The sequence below is a fragment of the Chenopodium album genome, chromosome 13, assembly GCF_948465745.1.
Source record: "Chenopodium album chromosome 13, dcCheAlbu1.1, whole genome shotgun sequence".
NCBI classification, from domain to species: domain Eukaryota; kingdom Viridiplantae; phylum Streptophyta; class Magnoliopsida; order Caryophyllales; family Amaranthaceae; genus Chenopodium; species Chenopodium album.
The window spans coordinates 2,076,228-2,099,168 of record NC_137846.1 but is presented as its reverse complement, the minus strand read 5'-3'; the positions used below and the strand labels follow the sequence as shown (position 1 = coordinate 2,099,168).

Here is a 22,941-nt window from a genome sequence, read left to right as displayed (position 1 = left end):
TTTTGAAAACAAAAAACCAAAAACAGGAAACAAGAAAAAAGGAGTTTCCACTTTTATGTTGTCAGTTTTCAAAATTATCATGAATTTAACAAGTTTAACTAATTTTTTATTTATTATATGACATATATCACATTATTTTGAAAAACAAAAAACCAAAAAACAGAAAACCACAACGATGCCAAACGAACCCTTAGCTTAGACTTTGAACTTAAACTTTCATTACCAAATATATTAAATCATCTACTAGTAATTGATTGCTTTAGCAAATGACAATTGACAATTAATAATTAATTACATTAATATTTGGCAAAACAAGTATATGATCCAAATAGAAAGAGTGTTTGGCCGCTGAAACAAGGAGAAGGCAAGTGGCCAAAGGTTATGGCTAAACTAAAGGTCATAAAGGTCAATTCACATGGGCCCATTGCATATGGCACTATATAGGTGATTGACAACTACATTTGCAAATAATCCTACTAATCAATCATATTGCTCCATAAACAGCAAATTGGAGAGCCTCTCAAAAGAAGCATATTTCCTTGTTTTCCTCTTTTTTTTTTCATTGTTTGAATATCTATCTTCAAAAAAGCTTATAACCTCTATACATATCTTAATGGCTTATAAGTATACATAAATACTTACGTTAACTAAATATTCATTGATGAGATTGTAAAATTTACATGTATTTCAATACTTCATAATTTTGTATCTACATAAACATGATAAATTGGTCATAAATCATTAAATCTTATATGTAATGTGTATTACACTCTCGACCTCCTTATTCCCTTTTTCTCAACATATCAACTTCATATGAATTGATGTTGCGGATTTACTATTTCATTAGAAAAAAAATTTAGAGGCTATTTCCGTTTAATTAGGCAAATGAAATGTGATAAATAGTCTAAATTTATATTGAAAGATGTACGTTTGTACATGATATATTTGCAAATGAGATAATTAGGCACCTTTTGATTTCATCACAGTTGGCTAATAATTGGTGTTAGTTGTCCTAACACCTTTACTTTTGTATAGTATTTGACACATACAACCATCCATGTCTTTTCATATTTCTTTCCAAAAATAAAGGAGTAAAATAAGCTAGTACTCACAAATCATAAGTCATAAAAGAAGAAGAAAATCTTGCATTGTGAAAAAGTGTTGCTCTGCTCTACTCCATATTACAAATGATCTTGATTTTTAAACATCTTATCCAAACATTAATTGTATGTCCCTTATGTGGCAAAATACATTAGTACTTCAACTATCCAAAAAGATCACTACATTGACTCAAGAATCAAGATTCCAACATTTAAAATGTAACTTGATCTTACTAAATGAATTGATAGGCATATAGCTGAAGCCTACTTAGAGGGTTCAGGGTTAAAACTTTCAACACCGTGTTTAAAACAGGAATAGATAGTAATTTATAATCGGATTATTTTCATTAGGATTAAAGTTTCAATGAAATGAGTTTAATATACAATTGTAATATTGACAATCTCTTTAATGATATATCAAATGGTATTTGCATATATGCAGGGTAAGGAAATATTAAGTGCACTTAACACTTCAAACTTCAGAAAAACAAACTTTTCTGATGCATCTACTATATTTCATTTACAATTTAATAAGTGATTTTATTTGCGCCATCATTTTTCTAAATATGCATGACCTTGATTCTTAATCTTGTTATTACAGAGTATTCAATTAGATGATTAGTTCTGTAAATAAGCGTAGATTATTTTAGAAATTAAGACAACTTTCATCGAACATTTTAAGATCGATGTAAGAATTATGATCGGAATAGTTAAAAATTAAAAGAACAGAGAAAATCGAGAACGGAAAAGAAAAGAAAAAAAAGAAAGGGAAAGAAGCGATCACATGAAGTTTGCACTTTTGCTGACCCAGATCAAGAGACGTAGCTATCTATCTTCACACCCTAAAACAACATAAAATCAAATGTCGTGCCTCACCCTAATCTAAAAACAACAACCCTTTATTTTTCTGATTTTCTCCTTAATTATGTCCTTCATAACCAAGCATAAATAACGGTTGACATCTTTTTGAGGCATTTCGTCGAACACATAGCATGCATCTTGATACAGGGGGATGAAGATTGGTATTCACAGGCTTGTTGATTTGATGAAGCCTTTCTTGACATGTCGTCGGTGTTGCTAGACTCCGGCGCATCGTTTTTCGATACTTCCAATCCTAACAAAGGTCAGATTTTTAGTACTTTGCCTATTTCTTCGTTGGGGTTTTCTGGGTTCGTTTCAAACGATCAAATTGCTTCATCATTCAACATGAATCCATATGGGCAATCTGGGTTTGTGAACTCTAGTCAAATGAATGCGAAATTTGAGTTTAGTTCACCGTCAACTTCGAATTTGGGTTCTGAAAAGCCCCCATTTAGCTCAGTTCCTAGTCTTTCAAGGCCAAGATTGGTGAAGTCTAGGAAATCTCAAAATCCCAGGTCAATGGGCAGCTCAGAAACCCGGAAAATCGATCCGGGTTTTAATCCGTTTCGCCCCGTTTCGGATAATCTAGCAGGGGTTTCATCTAGGTTGGAGGGTAAAGATGATGATGAAGTATATATGAATAGTAATAGTAGTAGGAATTTAAATTTTAAGGTTGCTAGTAAGGTTGAGAAAGTAGGGGATGCACTTATTGATGAAATCAGGAAATTGAGAATTGAGAATCAAAATATTGGTAGACAAAGTGGCAATAATGTGTATGAAAGTGGGAGTTTGAGCTCGATTGGTGTTCAGCAACCTAGCAATATGGCATCTGAGCTTCTTGATGAGATACATAATTTGAACTTGGGAGGTTTAGGTACCAGGAGCTCGAGAGGTTCTGGTGTTGGTGGAAGTCATGGTGTTCATAATGTGAGTAGTCCAATTGGTACTTCATTGGCATCTGAACTTCCTAATGATTTAGAGATGTTGAATCTCAAAGATACTGGTGAATTTGGTAGCCATAATTTTGGTTTTGGTGCTTCTGATAGTAGTAAATTTGTGTTTGGGGGCAATAGGACTGTGGAAGATTCTAATGACCCTAGCATAGCGAGCGCACTTCCTAACAGGATTAAGAACTTGAACATAGCTGATCCTGACAAAAATAGTGGTACTAAGAAAGAAATGAATAGCAACATGAACAATCCGATATTTGGTTCTGTGGATGCTAATAGAACTGAATCTGGTGAAGAGGTGGACGTGGATACGATGATTTTGGATGAGATTGCGAAGTTGAAAATTCTAGGTGATACAAAGGAATCTAGTGATCATGCCAATGCAACTGACTCTTCATTTCCAAGGACTGAACCACTTGGAAGCATGAGCAAGGAAGATAGTAGAATATTATATCCCACGGAGTTCCTAAACCCAATCAAGGAACAAAAAGAGCATTCAGTTGGTCCTCAAGTAGCTGAATACCAATCGAATAAAGGCTCTGTATTTCGTGAAGCATCCTCATCATCAACATCATCTCTTTCATCTGCCGGCCTACACTTTCAGCCGGCGAGGCACAAATTTGAAGTGCCTTGTACTGATGGTACTGTGGAGAAGGAAGGTTTCGTGTTTGGTTACAACCAGGAAGGTTCAAGGATTCCCTTTGTTGAATTTAGAACACCTGATTCAAAAGTGCAAACTGGATACAGCACCAAGGGACTAGTTAGAGATGCTAAATCCAAAGGGAGGAAGGCAAAAGTAAAAGAAACTAAATCAGTCTTGATGTCTATTGGGAATAATTTTACATCACAGGAGAATAACTTCCAACATGAACCTTCTGAGTCTTATTCACCTATGGATGTTTCTCCTTATCGTGAAACTGGGGATGACGAGCAATCAAGTAAAGAGCCTTCATTGACAACTGAGAGCCGGGCATCACTTGAAGCACATGCACCCCTTTCTAATGATGCAACAGATGAGGATTTGATTAGAGCTACAGAAAACATGGACATTAATGAAAACAATGATGTGAAGCATGGTGAAGCAAAAGAGCAAGTTTCAGAGTGCACTGGCAATACATGTGCAGCTATGGCAAACTCTCCAGTGGATTTTGTGTCTGCAGCTGAAAGTGAAAGTTTTATGTCTGCATATGAGAATTTGGATGAAAATGGAGAAAATGAGGTTGAATCAAACAGTGTGGAACAAAATTGTGATCAAACTCGATATTTCTCCACTGCAAGTTCTGCAACCAGTGGAGAATCTTCTTTCACTTTTGCTGCTTCCTCTTCTGCCCAAGGTCAAGCATCAACTGCTACGCGGTTACATAAGAAGAAAATTCGTATGAAAGTTGGCCCAGATATCTACATTCCCGCTAGGAGTACTATGTTATCTGATTCACAGTTTTCTCCCATTTCTAGAGTTTCTGTCCTTCCTTCACAGGTGGTGCAAAGTGATACTGTACCAACTGCTCCCTTAAAAGGAAGTAAAAAGATTACCTCTTCAACAAACATGTCAGTGGGAGGTAGTATTGTGGGGGATGCAAAGAAAGCTATATCATCTCCAACAGCACCAGCTCGTGCAGCACAAGAAGCTTGTGAGAAGTGGCGCCTGAGGTGCTTTTCATATTTGACTATTCTGATTGTTTGCAATATTTTGTTTTCTTTACCATTCTATTTTAGTTGTTGAATATTGCTAAATGCTAACATGGTAGACACCTTTAGGGTGATTTATTCAGTTTCTAATTCGATTACCATTTAGTTTGAGTTATTGAAAATTGCTTAGTGCTAACTATGATGAAGACTTTCAGGGGAAACCAAGCTTATGCAAATGGAGATTTGGAGAAAGCAGAGGCTTATTATAGCCAGGGGCTGAGCTGCATTCCTCAACATGAGACATCTAGGGACTGCCTCCGAGCATTGGTCCTTTGCTACAGTAATCGAGCTGCTGCTCGTATGTCTCGTGGAAGAATTAGAGAAGCATTACGAGACTGTCTGGTTGCCGCTGACATAGATCCCAGCTTCTTCAGAGTTCAACTCAGAGCTGCAAAGTAATGCTCATAAAATACATGCCCTAATGTCTTTTCCCTGTAGTTTAAGCTTGTGTGTTGTGTTACTTTTTTAGCCTTTTGGGGTAGGAAATGTGACTTGTGTAGGGATCTGTTACATTTTATTCCGGAACATAGTTTGTCCTTTATGCCTCTTTATCCCTCTTCATCTGTTTTCTTTTGTTGATCTAGCTGCTACCTTGCTCTTGGTGAAATTGGCGATGCATCACTGCATTTCAAGAGACTGTTGCAGTCGACTGATATCTGTGTGGAGCGGAAAATTATTCTAGAAGCTTCAGATGGCCTACAAAAGGCACAGGTACCCTAGTTAATTTGTCAGTGTTCTTTTAATTGGCCATTCCAAATTACTGCTATTTTCCACCTCCAAATAAAAAACATAAATTAAAAGTTCTCATGCCTCTGTTCCAAGCGGAATAATGACAAAGTATCTTATGCAAAAGGAAAATTCTATTTATTACATATGGCTGAGCATAAAGAGGGGGGGGGGGGGGGGGGGGGTTGGGTTGAAATTTATGCTTTCAATTTCAGCATTTAAGCCTTTTAGGCAGGATTTTCAAGATCAATAATTGACACTTGGGCATTTTGATTAGGGGAATACTAGAAGGAGTTTTACTAATACTAAAGACAATGTATCAGATTTTTGAGGTTGCTCAATACTGTTTCTCTCCTTGAATTGTGATGTTTGCCTACTGCCTTACCCTTGTCTGCCTCTGTGACTTTAGTTACTGGGATAGAAGTAGCTTTTAAGGGAATATTATCCATATAAAGCCGCATAATCTTTTCACTTTTTCAAGGGTTGGGATCTTGGGGATCTGGAGGGTTAATATTTATACTTGCTTATGTATAGTCCATATAAGTATTTGTTCGTGTTGTATTCCTTTTTAGTTTGTATTTAAGCTAATGATACCGTGTCTCTGTGATAACTTGCTAGGATATATGTGGAGGATTTGTTTTTTTCTTGGCCTTATTTTTCTAGCATATGGGGAAGTATGGGACACTAAATTTTGATGTAATCCCCTTCTCTGTCTATAAAAAGTTCTAGCGTTTATTTGTAGATGGTTCATGGTCTTGGATTGATCCATTATGTTGCTGTATAGACTCATTAAAGTTATGTTTTCAAGTTGACCATCTAGACTTTTGCCCATATGCTGCTAGTAACAAGGGCGTTAGTTTTCCCAAAATCCATTCTAAAAAGTAAAACATGTTGACATGTAATTTGGAGGAGTGTTTACCGAGTCATGATTAAGTATGCACTGTAGCATAGGGGTGTAATAATTGCAAATTTTTTAAAACCTGTGATAAGATGGACTTAAAATGTGTTGACTTGCAGAAAGCATCTGAATCCATGGATCATGCTGCTCGACTTTTGTTACAAAGGACGCTGTCTGATGCAGAAACTGCTCTAGGAGTGATTTCTGAGGCCCTAATTATCAGTCCATACTCAGAGAAGTTGCTTGAAAGTAAAGCAGAAGCACTATTTATGGTTTGTAGCTTTGTCAATGCTCTTTTTTGTTTTCCCTTCTAGTCAATGGTTATCTTGACAGCTTTATATAAGACTTTTTCATTTGCAGTTGCGAAGATATGAAGAGGTGGTACAGCTATGCGGGCAGACATTGGAAACTGCTGAAAAGAATTCACCTTTACTGGGTGCTGATGGACAGTCACCATGTTTGGAGGCTTCTGAGCTCTTGGAGAGTTATTCTTTCCGGATTTGGCGATATTGTTACATATTCAAATCAAACTTTTATTTAGGAAAGCTGGAAGAAGCTGTTGATTTTCTGGAGAAGAAAGAGTGTTGGAGGTCTATGGTGGCCAAGTAATGCATCCTCTATTGTAATTTATTTTAACCTTTTTGTGTTAAGCATGACTTTCTCAAATCATGACTCAATGCTAATAAAATATTCTAGGTTTGGAAATGAGACTATTGAATCATTTATACCACAACTTTCGACTGCACATGAGCTGATAAATCATAAGGTACGTCATTGCTTTTTTTTTTCCTTTCCCTTTTCCTGTTTTGTCTGTAGTGGCTTATATATACTGTTGCTCTTCATGTTCTATTTAAAATATCCTCAGGCTCTTTGTTGTCAACCACAGAACAGTTAATCAGTTATAAGTGGCCTACTTTTTCAAACACTCCTGTACCCTTGTCTAGCTGTTGTCAGACTTAAATAGGCTGTTCTACATTAGTGGCGGAATCGAATAGCAAGGATCTCTATTATATAGAGTTGCCATCCTACTTGAGCAAATTCAGCTTAAAAAAATTCTGGAAGAATTCTTGGGTGTCCATGTTTCCATGCTTTAGAAACGATACTTCTCTGAATACTCTTTCCGTCCCACACTCCCACATTATAGTTCCTGTTTGCCTATTTTGGAGACCCTAAATGTTGTTCTTATTTCTATTTTTGAATGGTATGTAAAGACCATTATACCCTCATTTTTTTTTACTTTATTCATTGTACTTCCTAAATTACCCGTGATTTTTCCACTTGCCTTGTATTTTTTCCACATTCTCTCTAACTTTTGTCTATAATTGTACTTTTCACTTTTTTTAAACATACTTCATCCACTTTCCCCTCCCATTTCTTAAATACCGTGAAAAAACACAAACATCTATTCATTCTTAAGTACTATTTTTTATGTCTTGAAAAAATACACAAAAGTTAGAAAGAATTTCCTATTCATTCTGTAATGTCTAGGGGAGAATTTTCTATTCATTCTGTAATGTCTAGGGAGTATATAGGGATATGGATATTGTCCCCTGTTAAGGTAGCATATCATTCTGTTACAATTACAACTAGCAAGCTTTGATGTTAGCATATAGGATGGTTTTTGTTTGTTGGCTTCTTAAGTCTTCAAGTCAAACTTGTACTTCCTTTTTGGTTTCCACTTGCATTTGTTAGCAATTTATGTCTTTGATAGTTATGAGTATGATCTTCCTATGTTATTTTACTTCTCTCCCCTTTCTGTTGTGTTCTTGCTTGTATCTTGTTTGTTTACTGTTGGAAACCAGCTGACATTTTTATGGCTGTGTTATGAGCATAGTGGCATGAATCATACTCCCGTTTAAACCGTTCTTTTGGTTATTCTTGTACCTTTTGGCTTCAAAGATCTTGGCATCTCATAGTCTTGCTTAAAATACAATCCTTGTGTTTAAGTTTTCTTATGTTTTTAAATTGTCATCCAGTAAACCAACTTTATAATTTCACTTTTCTTATAAAGTTTTGTTCCTCAATTTCTTCACGATTGACTCCTTTATGTCTGTTTTTAAGACATTTATCAGTGTTAGAGTGAGACATGGTGGGGGGATACTACTATACTGGGATGGAGGGAGCTGTATGTTTCACATGCATGGTAACTGGTAACAGTCCATTTGTAGTTCAGGGAAAAGAACTTCTGAACATATTCTGTCATCTTTGTTTAAGTATGCTTGTTGCCATAAACTATCCTGCATTTTTCATGTATCTGTGGTGTAAGGTGTTTGCTCCTGTTTGCAGTCCGCAGGAAATGGAGCCTTTCTAGCAGGAAAGCATAAAGAAGCTGTTGAACATTATACTGCTGCTTTGTCATTTAACGTTGAGTCCCGACCTTTCAGTGCAGTATGTTTTGCCAATCGTGCTGCAGCCTACCAAGCATTGGGGCAGATCACTGATGCAATTGCAGACTGCAGTTTGGCTATAGCGTTGGATGAACATTACTTGAAGGTTTGGACCAATTATATCCGCATTTAGTAGTCATCAGAGCACTAAAACTGTTTTTATATAACATTTTATGTGATTTGTTATACTTGAACCCTGTTAAACTGCAACTTCCAACTTAGCTAGTTCCTAATGAAGAAACACACTAAAGTTTATAACTCTACCTAGCCTTTTGGAGGAACACATTTTGAGTTGGTAACATTGTTTATGGCCTTATGGGAACTTTCGGATTGACATCAAAAGTAGTAAAAATTTCAGATCAGATCAATTTTTTTAATGCCTGGACAATGGGCTCCCAATAACACTTACTGGCTTCTGTAAAACAGGGTTTTATACTGTTTGAGCTTTACGTAAATCAACACCATTTTGAAATAAATCATGAAAAAGTCAAAGGCAACAGCATGCTTCTTTAATAAGCTTATTGTTTATGCACTGCTTTTACTGAGCGATCTACCCAAGCTTATTGTAAGTGATGGACATGTATCTATCCAAATAAGTGATAAGTATGAATTTAGTTCTGTACAAATAGGGTTTATTTATTTCTATTTATATATATATATATATATATATATATATATATATATATATATATATATATATATATATTTATATATATTTTTTGTAAGACCACTAGTAATTACTTCTCCATTCAATAAAGTGAATCCGTGACCACGAACTAATTGTGCATGAGTAAAATTTAAAAATTTTAACATTTTGAAACTGTTTATTGAGATGAAACTAACAAGCATGACAATTTATTTCTTATATATTAATGAAAATTTATGGTAAAATTTTTTGAAGTTTGACCTTCAAAAGAGAAATGGTGCAACTATTAGTGAATAAGGGAAGTAATATCTTTAGAAATGGGTTTCTACTTAATATGTAGAAAAGGTAGAGGTGTAGGTTGATGCTCTGGAATTCATTTAGAAAATTTCCCTATTAGATGGCTCATCAGGGCTTTACTGTCATATTATGCATTTTGTTATCGGAAATCTATGATTGAGTGTTCGTGGAGGGAGTTAGCTACATCTTGACAATTATCCCTGTCTACTTAATTAAGCTAACCGTTGAAAGTGATTCAGATAGTTAGTACTATTTACTCTGGCCATTCACTGTATCTAATTAGAGTGTTATCTTAATTATGTTGCAGGCAATATCCAGAAGAGCCACCTTGTTTGAGATGATTAGAGACTATGAACAGGCAGCAAAAGATCTTGAGAGACTTGTGTCTCTTCTTACCAAGCAGGCAGAGGAGAAGTCCACTTATTCAGGAGCATATGTGCCATTGGGCTCTGTAGCTGATCTAAGACAAGCTCGACAACGGCTGTTTCAGATGGAAGAACAGGCTAAGAGAGGGATACCTTTAAATTTTTACCTCATCTTGTAAGTGTTATAAATTTACAGTTTGATTATCTGATTCTGGAAAACTGAATTTGGTACTAACATCAGTCTTTGTCTTTATCCTGATGGCAGGGGAGTAGAGCCATCTGTTACAGCAATAGATCTAAAGAAAGCTTATCGTAAAGCTGCTCTGAGGCATCATCCTGATAAGGTCTGAGCCTTCACATTGCTGTTTTACTTGCCATTTTTTTAATGCTTGCAAAAATTCACACGAATTTTGCTAATACAGGCTGGTCAATCATTGGCAAGAGCCGAAAGTGGAGATGATGGTCTCTGGAAGGAAATAGCGGAGGGGGTCTACAAGGATGCTGATAAGCTATTCAAGATGATTGGCGAGGCATATGCAGTTCTTTCAGACCCTGATAAGGTGATGTGTGAAAACTTATTTCTCTAATGCTCTCTTTATTCATTTCTTTATTTTACCATACCAAGTCTTTTATAAGATGTCATGAATACTACAACATTTGTTAAATGTCTAGGTGGTTGTCTTGGGAGCCTGAATTTTGACATATTTAATTTTTATGGTATTTAGGTGAGCAAGTCTCTGCAAAATTAATGAAACATTATACACCAAGGGGTAAACATAACAGATAATATGAAGAAAACTGGAAATGGAGCAATTTGGAAACAAAATGTTTTCTCAAAATTATATAGGGAACTTGAAAACCAAATAGTAGATACTCTTTCTGTTTCATACTGTTCTTCTCACTTAAAATCTTTTTGTGAGGCAAAATTGGTCAATGTGGAAAGAACGATATGAAACGGAGGAAGGTATTAATTATGTTGCTTGGAATTGTAAACGTTTCTAAATTAATGATGTTTATTATTAACAGAAAAATGTAAATTAATTGGGTAATAAAGTTGTTTGGTTGAGACAACGGAGTATAAGAGTATAAAAGAAAAGATTCATCTTGTCATAATGCTTAATTTGATATTTGTCATAATGCTTAATTTGCTGTGACAGCCACCAGATTATTGTTACCGGAAATTTTCGCAGTTCTTAATTCCAATCCCGTAGCATCTAACCTTTACTATTGAAAAAGAATCATTCTAAATAAATCTAGTTTTCTTATGAAGCTGAACATAATTTTTCTTTGAATTGCAAGGCCAAGAGTTTTCCATTTCTGAAAACAGATGAGAAGTCACCTTGGTTAATTTGGTTTTTTTTTTTATTTTATTTTATTTTATTTTATTTTATTTGTATTATAACTTTTGCATAAAGTTTATAGCTGAGTTACTGCTGGATAACTGTGTTAAATCTGAAGTAGTTAAGGGTTGTGTGACTTGCTCCTTCACTTTGCAACCTATCATAACATACATGATACACTTAAGTCACTACACTAGGGAAGTAGGGAGTCAAGAGATGACATTGAGCTATTAGAATTGATCGAAAATCTTTCCAAACCAACACATTGTTTACTAAAACTATTGGTATTCATTTGCAGCGTTTCCAATATGATATTGACGAGGAGACAAGAAATGGCCAAAGGAAAAGTAGTAGCAATGCTTCAAGAATGTACACTGAAACTTCTTTTAACACTGCAGAAAGAGGTAATAGTGGAAGACAATGGCGAGAGATGTGGAGATCTTCTGCCAACCCTTATTCTCGGGGGTTTGAACCTACAAGACCTGGTAGATTTTATTAACAGAAAGACAGCCAGCTGAATCACGGTTTGAACTATATTGAAGGAAACGACTAGATAAATCACACTATGAATCATGGTTATTACTATATTTAATGCTCTGAAGCTATGACAGAGACTTCCTCAACTAAACCCTGTGATTAACTTGAAGTTCAGAGGCACAATTGTGCAGCACTGTTGTGATTATCTAACGACACACAAGCAAAATGAGATTAAGATGGACTTTCCATCAGAAGTTCGGCAACTAACCCTAAGCCAAAGGTGTCTTGGTTCTCAAGTACATAGACGACGGAAAAAAAATCTTTCTATATTATTTTTTTACTTTTAGAAATTATTTCAATATTCTTTTTCTTTTTCCATTTTCTTTTGGCTTGGAGGGTGTGAAGGGGGTATTTGTATGTGAGAAAGAAATTTGTTTTTCCAGTTGAAGCTATGTAAATACAGGCAACTTGTATAGCACAAAGAATTGCTTTGATTGAAATTAAACTATTATAGTGTTTGTGTTTGCATATGTTTTCTGAAACCGGTCCTCTCGCTGCAGCTGAAACTGAACTGTTAAGACATTCAATGTCTAGCATTACTCTTACAATTCAGGGAAAGCAGAAGGCTTGTGCAAGATTGATATCGATAAGTGCAGGTCTCAGTACTAATCTGAAGATTTTGAAAAGCATGATGTCTGCAACTGTATATTTGAACCTTATTTCTGAAACTGTGAAATCTGAAAGCATATAACGGCAAACACAACCCTTTTTACATAATTTGAAAGTACTCTGTGACTACTTGGAAACTCAGCAGAAACTCATTCTATATGCACACAATTTTGAAAAATTATAAACAAAGAGAGAGCTAGCAGGTTCGGAAAATGTGTCAAACTGACTGTACCCTAGTTAAAAATGTATAATCCAACTGATACTAAAGAAGCAATGTAGCTGTATTCATCATTTCGCCTTTATCAAAAGAAAAACTACAATGCTAATCTTCAAACCACAAATATGAAAATGCTTCTTATGAGTAGAACTTGTAGCTTTTCGCGTCTATTATGATCTGTCTAAGCCCTCCAATAGGTGCTAACACCATCAGCATGACTCCAAGAACAATGCACGCCTGAAATATGAGCAGAAAACATTATGAGAATATATTCAATAACAAAGATTTACACCAATGTGCCAATAAAAACTCGACTTATATCAGCCAGAATTTTCGGGTTGATAATGTTTGTCCTGAGGCCAGATCAGGCCTAAGACCAAAGTGAATAGTTATTCGGCTATAATCAGACCGTACTCAATAAGCTCTACAGCAAATAGAAAAGAAAGACATACCCAATTACACCACCATGATAGGCCAAACTTCCTGGGTTTGTGAATAGCAAGCCACATGATGCAAGGAAGCTGCAAATAGAAGAAAATTATCACATTTGACAAGTGCAACATAAATTAAAATTCAAGATAAAATGTTGATTAATTTAAGATACTTTGTATGTGAAATGGACTTACAAAGTATGTAGTTGGAGCGAAGGCAAATCCTCCGAAGAATCCAAGAAGTCCTCCAAAGAAGGGGAATGTAATGGCTACAAACATTGTAAGTGCTGTGGAAGTAGGAAAAAAAAATCAATGGTTAATCAAATTTCGATCAGTAGATTAACTCCCACCATCTGGAATCAATAGTCACGTTGATAGAATAATTGTAAAGAGATATCAAACACTAGTATAATTGTAATGAGAAAGTATATATAGAATAAGAACATTGACACTTACCCACATAACAGTTGCGACTAATAAACCTAAGGTACCAAGTAGGCTTGAAGTGCAGCTTCTTCACTAGCACAGTCTCAATCATGTCAAACACCGGCATGGCATATATCTAGAGAGGCAAAAAAACAAGTTCTTGATCAGTATCTTGGAAATTCATATGAAAACCATAATGTGAATCATAAAAGTTAGTATATTTCAAGGTCATTTCCTAGGGAATATTGTGCGCGCCCAAGACATATTTGGGTGCACAATTGGTATACACAGTAGATTTTCTCCTGTATGTGTACAATTTCAAATTATGATACGCACCTGATAGCTTCCAATAACATGGACGACCACAAACATGTTGGCCACAGCAATAAGCCAACCAGGTTTCTCCAGGGAAATGAGGATGTTATCTTCAACCTTGTTGCCAAAAACCCAATAGCCGATTAGGGCAACAGGGAAATAGCATATGGCAACAACGATGTAGGCAACGATAACACCCTTCCACATGGGTCCCTTGGAAGGCTTCTCGGGGGTGGAAGGGATGGTTGCTTGAATTTCAAGTACAACGTTGTGTCCTGCATATGCAAAAGCCACATCTCCTAGCGCGTTGAAGAAGCCAAACATCTTCCCTACGTCACTATGGTGCTTAGCCCCGTAAGAAACGTCTGGTTGTACACCTTTCCCTAGTGATGCTGTCCATGCAATTGTAGAATAGCTGCAACATCATATCAAACCAAAAAAAAATCCAACTAGTTAAAAATTAAGGCCTTGGAATATATATTTAATGTAACTCTTAAAAGATCTTTAAAGATGTCTTGCTCGTTCAAGTGTTCACCTAAGGGACATAACAGCAGCAGCCAATGAAACAACGGCGATGGAGTTGAAGTTAGGAAGGTGAGACAGGACGAAGTGGACAGAGGAGAAGATCATGATAAAGTAGGTTGTTTTCATAGGTGCGCAATTAGTCTTGGTAGCACATATGATATCATGGACCTTTTGAAGGGATTTACCCCCGGTAACCATGTAAACAATGTTAACACCAACTTCAACAATAAGCTGTTGAGGCACCACAATCCATAGGCCTAGCTTCTCCCCAAAGGCGTATTGTCCTAGCTCGTGGTACCGGTCAAATCGCTTTCCCGGCACCATCTCATGCATCTCCACCATTTGCCATAGGGTGTACAATGTTATGATCCATGACAGTACTAGAATTACCACTCCTGGTCCCCTGTAAAACACACCAAAATTATATCAACTGTCGATATAAAAAATGCACCCTTTCATCGTCCATAGTATAGAAAAAGTAAATCATTATTGCAATATATACGTGATATTTAGGCAATTTAACATACTTTTCTTTGTAAAAACATATACAAAGACTATTAATTGGTATAGAACTCAAACATTTTAATTAGAAAAATTAGGCGTTGTCTTGATATTTTGTACGGACTAGCTAATTTTCTAGACCACAGACGGAAATGTTGCAATTTTGTGAAAACTTACCATCCTAGATTAGCCATGGCATATGGAAGACTAAGGACTCCGGCACCAACCATAGCCGTGACATTGTGGAAGGCAGAGTACCACCATTTTGCATTCCTTGCCGATGTAATGGGAAGCCAATCATCAATTTCCTTCTGTTTTGCTAACTTTGTTTCAATATCCTGATTAAACATACACCAAAATTACAAATATAATGCGAATTCACTTAAAACATAACAAAATGATATCGTACATAAAAAATAATACAAGGAAAATATTGATCATTAGAGTTCAATAGTTCACAAACATTAACTTTGAACCTATTTTCAAAAATCAAGCATACTTTCATAACGTTTTAATCTTATTGATGTTAGTACTCAAAGTGACAAATTAAGAAAAATGAGTCATTTTCATCTAAGATATCACAAATATGTTAGAATTGTCATGTGAAACAAATCAAGTTGGTAAATTAAAGGTAACGTTGTCACAAGGTATACGTCAAAAAAGGTACTATAATTAAGTATAGAATCATAAAAGAAACATACTATATAAGGAAATCGTAATCAAACTGAAGTCCAAAGAGATAAGATTATAGAAGTATATTTATACAATTATACTCGTGAATTTGATCTTGATCATAAAAGTATTTTTATAACTTTATTTTATCTATAAACGGTGGGTTCACGGAGCTAATTAATAACACTAACATTTAAAATTGGTAAAAATTCATTGATATAAATAAACAAATAATAGGTTTGAATTCATTGTGCACCAAAATTTTCAAAGAAAATTAAAAGAAATTATGAATTGACAGCAAAAATACAGCTTAGCATAAATTGAAGAGTCAAAGTCTTTATTTTAAGTCCATAACACATGGAGTGCAGAATTAGAAATTTGACAAAATTATAGAAAATTGATTTATCAAATGACAACTTGCTCACATGAAAGGGCATGCATGTCTACTACTAATTGTGTGATACATCACTTAAAATTTAGCAGCACCCCACTAAGACAATTTGCAAATGATATACTATTTAGAATTATCATTTCACCCTCACTCTTTCAAAAATCATTGCAAAACTTTAATTTGACTAGAAAAAAATATGAAATTTACCACTATTATATTGAAATTTAAGAAATATCTAGCAAATTTCTTAAAATATTTCAGATAACCTAAATCCGTAAAGACTAATTACCTCAATCTAAGTCTCGATTAGTAGTTTTGACTTTTGAGGTATATTGAAGGTTGACCATATAAAAAATTCATTCTCAAACTAAAAGCTTGGTTATCCCTAAAAAATGGTAACTAGGGGAAGTTGTCATCATAAGACTCATAAGAGATAAGGATAAAAATGCGAGGGTAAAAACTTTACCTTTAATAATAAAAGGGAGGAAAAAGGAAAGATAAGTTTGTTTCAAACAAAAAAAAAAGAAAAGATAAGTAATGGTAATTAAATACAAGTAGTTTTCTTAATCTAATTTCGATCTTATACCAAATAAAGAAAAACAACATTTTTATTCTTATCTTACATACTAAATCCCTATCCTTATCCCACATTTTTATCGTGAATGATTATCACTAAAGTGAAATGAAAAACATGATAATCCAAAACAACAACCCGAATGATGCACATAATCTACTATTCTAAAGATAGAAAAAAGAGATATTTACATTGATACGCCCATACGAAGTGCTGGGGACAGAAGGAGCCATATTTGTACAATTTGTCAATTGTAGAATCAACTCACTTTATTAATTGACCAAAAAGTTTGGAGATTTCCTATTTTTTGCGGAGTTAACAATTCACACCAAACCACGAAAAACACCCCAAAAAAAAGTAGGAAACTGCCAAATTATGAACTTCTAATTTGGAAGACTTCCTAAAGAGTTAAGCTATCATTACTCCACTTTTTATAGGATAAAAGTCAAGTCCACGGCCTTAAACTTCACATTACATTCCTACCATGAACTACTCCTACATACAATTAATTTGATTTTTCTCACTCCATTTAGCAATTATTTATTTAATGTATATATATAATTGTTCAATTAGCTATTAATTTATTATGTCACTTTTCTTAATTCAAATGATCGATTTGAAAGTCGAGTTTTAAGTTTCAAATAAAAAAGTCCAACTATATCAGTCATCATCATATTTATTAAATATTCTAAACAAGCAAGATTTGCTTGAAGATTTAGCTACTAGCTATGGTTGAATATAAATGGTCATCACGCCATGTATACCCTTTTCTTGCGTATATAAACCATTTTAATTTACACTTAAAATTTCCATATGTAAAAAATATATAGTAGATAGAGAACGATTATATTCTCAAATGTATATTGGACCACTAGACCAAACTTTAGCCTTGAGTTACCAATTCAAAAAGTATGTGAGGAGAAGGAATAATCACCAGGCCAACATAATATAGGTTTATTTTAGACATAAAAATTTGGGTTAACAAGTAGAGTTCGAGATTAATTTCAAATAGAGAGTTCAAATAATCTTAATACAAATGTGATAAGTGATGAGTCAAATCAGACTTCACATTGTTTGGGCTCAATTCGGCTTAAGTAGGGTTTGAGGTTTCTCTCAATGTATTTTGGGTAGGGTTCTCAGGTAGGGTTATGGTTTTTCAACATTAACTTCGTTTTGTGTGTGAACTTAAGTATCAGAAATAAATACTGCGTGTATATACTATTAGATGTACTTGAACAATGAGTTTGACCAGGTTCATAGATTAAAATATTTTCTTAAAGTATTATATGTACATTAATATCTTAAAAACTTCCCTAAAAAGAACAATTAAATCATCCTATCCTGTAAACTATGCTTGAATTGGATAAATTAAATTTAAATTTCATTAGAAGACAAATAATGTATGTCACATGGTGAGAAGTTGTGATCCGGAATTCTTGATCATATAATTTAAGGGTTAAAATACCACCTAAGATGCTCTTGAAGATCAAATTACAAGGGGGTTGGATTGAAAAATATAATTAAAAATAAATCAAGGTTAGTTTATCAAAGATTGTGTAAAATACAATTATAATTCAACTATTTTGTCAATACCTATATCAATTTTTTAATCATAAAAAAAATATTCAAATAAATATAACAAGGTACCATTAAACAAATAAAAATTAGGTTAATTCGTTACTCCATTCGTTTCTGAATATTGTTAGTTCAAATTTAAAATCTTGTCACACGCTTTAACTTATATGAAATCAAGAAAAGAACAACATATCGAAAAAATTCTTAAGGCTAGATATAATGATCATATATATGCATACATCCAAATAAGAACAATAAACTAAGTATATTATATGAACCATATAAATTGCAATAAAAGAAATCATAAATAATTAAAGAGAAAAGAAATCATACTGTGAATTTTGAAGGAGGTCGAGTATCCATTTATTTGGCTAGGAAATTAACAGAAGGAGATTAAAAATTCTGGGAATTGAATCTCCTTCTGAAATTGTGCGCAAAATAAAAGTTATGCGTTACACACTTTATATATAAAAATTATTTGTAAACTTGTTATCACCAAATCTCCTCTTTTGGTGAAGTTTTAATCTCTCTCCTACTGTCGATGGGTTGTGGAAATTTACTGCTTTATATAGAAATAAAACGAGTGAATTGAATCTGGAATCAAGATTTTTTATTTATTTATTTATTTTTATGATGCATGTATATGGATTTTATTAAGGATTTAAGGATAAGAGAGTGTAACAAGTATTTGAGTTTTTGACGTATCATAAGTATTCGTATTTTTTTTCAAAAAATTTTTGTTACACTCAATGTATAAGAATTGTATTGTACATTAATTTTAATTTTATAACCAGTTTTATTGAGATAAATTTTTAACCTGACTTTTAATAGGAGTATTACAATGTCAATTTATTAATATATAAAATACCTTAATATAAAAAAGGAGATAGATATATACAACCCTAAAAAGAATAGACTAAGTATATAAGAAGCTAAAAATGGAAAGAATTGACAATTAATAAACATTTATTACACCGATTTACTCGGGAATTGTCAATAAATTCCCAACTTAATACTAAAAAAGGAAGTATATTAAATGCTTATATGCAACCTTTTTAGATAAATTTTAAATTATATCAGGATAACTAAATAACTAATGACAATTTAAAGATAACTTTACATCTTTACCTTATCTTATGTACAATATTTATTTAATATGGCCAATATACCAGCCTTACATATAAAACTACGCACTTTTGAATCAACTAAGATTCATAAGTGTTACCACATATGGACTACGGAGTACTACTTATTGTGATGGTTGCACCTACATAAATGACATTACGGGGTATATTGTATTTCTTTGGAACGCAGCTAGAATAACTCAGTCCAATTTTCATAATTCACTAATTTTTATATGGATCTTGCTAATGAGCGTCTCGGGGCGTTAAATAAGTAGTAATTATATTGGTTGAAATGATATTAAGTTAGGAATGCATGACAAAATCACGCGTCGTTCGGTGTAATTAATGTTAATTTTACTCTAATATTTGCACTTTAATTCTCTTATCTAATGCCCCGGGGCGCTCATTAGCTTTTGCCTTTTTATATTGGCAAATTCGTTAAAAATCACTTTGCAATTTGCATCATAATTACACAGAAAAAGGTTGTTTTATTGCTTAATCTTTGTTAATGACATGATCTTTGCGTAAAATATTGCTTAATATTTGTTAATAACATTTATCTTTATTTCTTTTGTTTTGTTTTTTTTTTTTTTTTTTACCACTATTCAACACTTAAGAGTTGACAGATCGAGTTTATCTAGCCTCTTATTTTGGTGGGCGAAAAACTTGTGGCACCTGTTTCCTTTTTTTATTAAAATTACATAAACCACCAGATCATTTAAATATTTACTGCACTCTAATTTCAGTTTTAACTATAAAGACAAGTGTAAGGCTTTAATAATCTCATACATTTGACATGAAAACTTCAAACCTATAATTTCTACATTCTAAATTATTTCCACTTATTCTCCCTTACTCCCGAAAATGCTCAACTTCCTATCGCGTGATTTTTTGTGTGGGTAAATGTCGACGGAATAACTTGATTAGTTTATATGTTAAGAGGTGATATTCAGAACATAGGATTAATAAATACTATTATAAACAGGTCTTCAAAAAAAAAAAAATGCTATTATAAACGGCTTAGTAAGTCATCATTCATAAAGGAAAAGGATATGCATGTATACACAAAGACAAGTGAGACGATTCTTTTATAAGGGTGATTGGAATTTTTATTTAATTTGCATACGTCAGATTATAAAAATCACTTATGTTAGTTATGTACCACAATATTATGCAATTCAAGTGATCAACACAAAATTTTCAAACATTCAAATTTGTATTCCGTTAACTTGTGGGCACATCCGTCCAAACAAGTCCTAAAAATATACGAAGTATGTAAAGACATGATTACATAATTTTTTTTTTTTTTTTTCTAAAAAAAAGGCTGTCCAATACAGAATTTAGTATATCACATGGTGAGAAGGTTGTTATCCTCATATTTTAAGGGTCAACTATCAACTAACGGCTTAACTTAAGGATTTAAAAGAATACTAAAATATTACAGTATATTGGAAGATTAACTTACATGAATTATGGTGAGTAACTTATACAGCACAAGAAATTATTCCAATTAATCGTTTATAAATTACTATACTGTTTCAGAGGAATATTGCAAGTTACTTGTACTTGTTAAAATGTTAATTATGTTCATGTACATCTCACATACAAAGTATATTGTTTGACGTGTATTCGTTCTTTAATACCATTGTTGAATTGATGAATTATGAGACTAAAAACTCAATTCCATTTTCATAGTTATTATATATAATATTGAATTCTAAATTTTCAAAATTAAATACGAGGTAGCTATCATGTACTTAGTTCATACATAAATTTTCTAAATTACATCATTAAAAATCGAACAAAATAGTCTCATAAAACATGTTCACAATGAACTCACTAGGAAGAATTCTCAACCTATTTTAAGATATCAAAGACATAAACCAAAATTTAAATCATATTACTCACTTTTTTTTTGGTGTTTGTGTAATTTCTAGTACTTTCTGTTTAACTTTCTTGAATTACATAATGTCACATTCCTGGTGACGTACCTAATTGATTCCATTTTAATAGCTTAACTAATCCAAGCAACCAATCTTTGGCTAAAATTTATACCATTGCAAATGAATGTCCATCGTAAACAATGGCACAATCAAGTTCATACATCATATTACAAATTACAATCATATACTAGATGTACAAATACCAAATAAAACAGAGTACAAAAGATTTAATCCAATAATAAAAACATGATCAAACAAAAAACAGAGAAAACTTACTGCGTTATTCTGAGGAGAAGCTTGAGTTACTTGAGTAACCATATTTAACACCTTGATTAATATACAAATCGCCCAAAACCCGAGTTTAACTTGGAATCAAAGATTAACAAACTCAATCTCAAGATAATTGATCTTCTTTTGATACCTTATATACTAATTAGCAATATACAATAAATATGAAGTATATACTATATAGTTTTAATTAATGTATAAATGTGAAGATGGGTTGAGAATGTGATAAAATGGTAGCTTATATGGGCAAAGAATGGTGTGTGTGAAAGATTAATGCAAGTTGAAGTAAACGGAGAGAGAAACAAGACTGACGTATAACCCTTTGACTATTAGACTTCTACCTACGAAAATTCTACGAACTTCCCAGTTTTTTTTTTTTTTTTTTAAAAAATTTTATTACTAGTATATGAATTCTACACTCTTGTTAAGATGTCAATTATTGATTTATGTGTCTATTATACACCCGCGTTTAATGTTATACTCTATGTTTTTATATTTGTGATGTTTTGTTCTGCGAAGATTTGTTTTACACTATAAATATTCTTAAAGTTTAATATAATGGTTAGCGTTTGAGATTTGTATTTGTACCTATCATGGCTCTTTACATGAGAGTCCTATAAGCTTATGTCCAACGCTAAATATTTCACTATTATTAGATCTTAGAATATATCATATTATCAGGTTATTAAGTCATATCAAGAAATATTTAAAGATCATAAAAGTTATGCGACAGTGTTTTTGGAATTTGGGTCCTACGTAGGCTATATGTAAGTCGTGTTTGGATTATGACATACGAGTATTTGTTATGTTCTACATAGGTTTTCTTTTGAAGTCACTTAAGATTAAGCAAGATTCAAAATTTGTTGCTTGTTGGCTTATTATGAAAATTCAATTAGTATTATTCCTACACTCATCTTATTTTTCAATTCAGTTCACACTTTAATACTTTATCTGTTTTTTATTAGTTGGTACGAGTATATTTTATTTAGGCACTTTTGCCAACGCATAGCTTTAAATGTAAATATCTTTAGTTACGTATTAGCAAAAATTATGAAATTTTGATGTTTGGAAAAAACATTGGAATGAATGTAACAAAATCCCACATGACTAGTATTTATTTATCACTAAATCACAAAATAAAGTCAAAATAGATTACATGAATAGCACATAAAATCAAAACGTGTCAATCAAAATATTACCTTATTATTAACACAATAAGACATGAAACTAATTTTGAACTAGCCTATAGTCCTATACTACTAGTTCGGTTTAGGCTAAAACCTGATATGCCCAATTTTGTTGAGATCAACCCTGATTGTGTTTGGCCCAATAGTTGAACCGACCCAAGCCTCGCTTTTTGCGTACATTTTTCTACCATATCTATTTTTTTTAGATTCACATTTTCTTCTATTGGGTCAATAATGGAGGAATTCCGGCAGCTTATTAGATTACTCCCGTGAATCAACGCCAACAAGGCAACAACCATTACCAACTGTTTTTCTATCCAATGTACCCATGATGCGTATTATGATTTCGAAAAATTATGTTGCTCCC

At 33.2% G+C, this 22,941-nt stretch overlaps 2 protein-coding genes across 3 annotated transcripts; one reads left to right on the top strand and one right to left on the bottom strand.

The window, feature by feature from the left end:
• Positions 1-1,890: 1,890 nt before the first annotated feature.
• Positions 1,891-12,235, top strand: LOC145574202 (uncharacterized). Its single transcript, XM_081631944.1, has 11 exons — positions 1,891-4,561; positions 4,756-4,995; positions 5,185-5,311; positions 6,344-6,496; positions 6,585-6,829; positions 6,921-6,990; positions 8,511-8,717; positions 9,862-10,094; positions 10,185-10,263; positions 10,342-10,479; positions 11,558-12,235. Exons 1-11 carry the CDS (start codon positions 2,163-2,165, stop codon positions 11,756-11,758), a joined length of 4,092 nt encoding a protein of 1,363 aa, XP_081488070.1. The 5' UTR covers positions 1,891-2,162; the 3' UTR covers positions 11,759-12,235.
• Positions 12,236-12,543: 308 nt separating this feature from the next.
• LOC145575914 (lysine histidine transporter 1-like) lies at positions 12,544-21,624 on the bottom strand. 2 transcript variants are annotated; one of them, XM_081633702.1, is made up of 8 exons: positions 21,376-21,624; positions 14,998-15,158; positions 14,330-14,722; positions 13,816-14,209; positions 13,510-13,615; positions 13,249-13,340; positions 13,075-13,143; positions 12,544-12,859 (listed from the first exon to the last, which is right to left on the bottom strand). In XM_081633702.1, the coding sequence occupies exons 1-8, from the start codon at positions 21,415-21,417 to the stop codon at positions 12,761-12,763; spliced, it is 1,356 nt and encodes a 451-aa protein (XP_081489828.1). In that variant the 5' UTR covers positions 21,418-21,624; the 3' UTR covers positions 12,544-12,760. The 2 variants fall into 2 exon arrangements, with proteins under 2 accessions (XP_081489828.1, XP_081489829.1); XM_081633703.1 differs by lacking the exon at positions 21,376-21,624 and adding an exon at positions 15,320-15,387.
• Between the last annotated feature and the right edge of the window lie 1,317 nt (positions 21,625-22,941).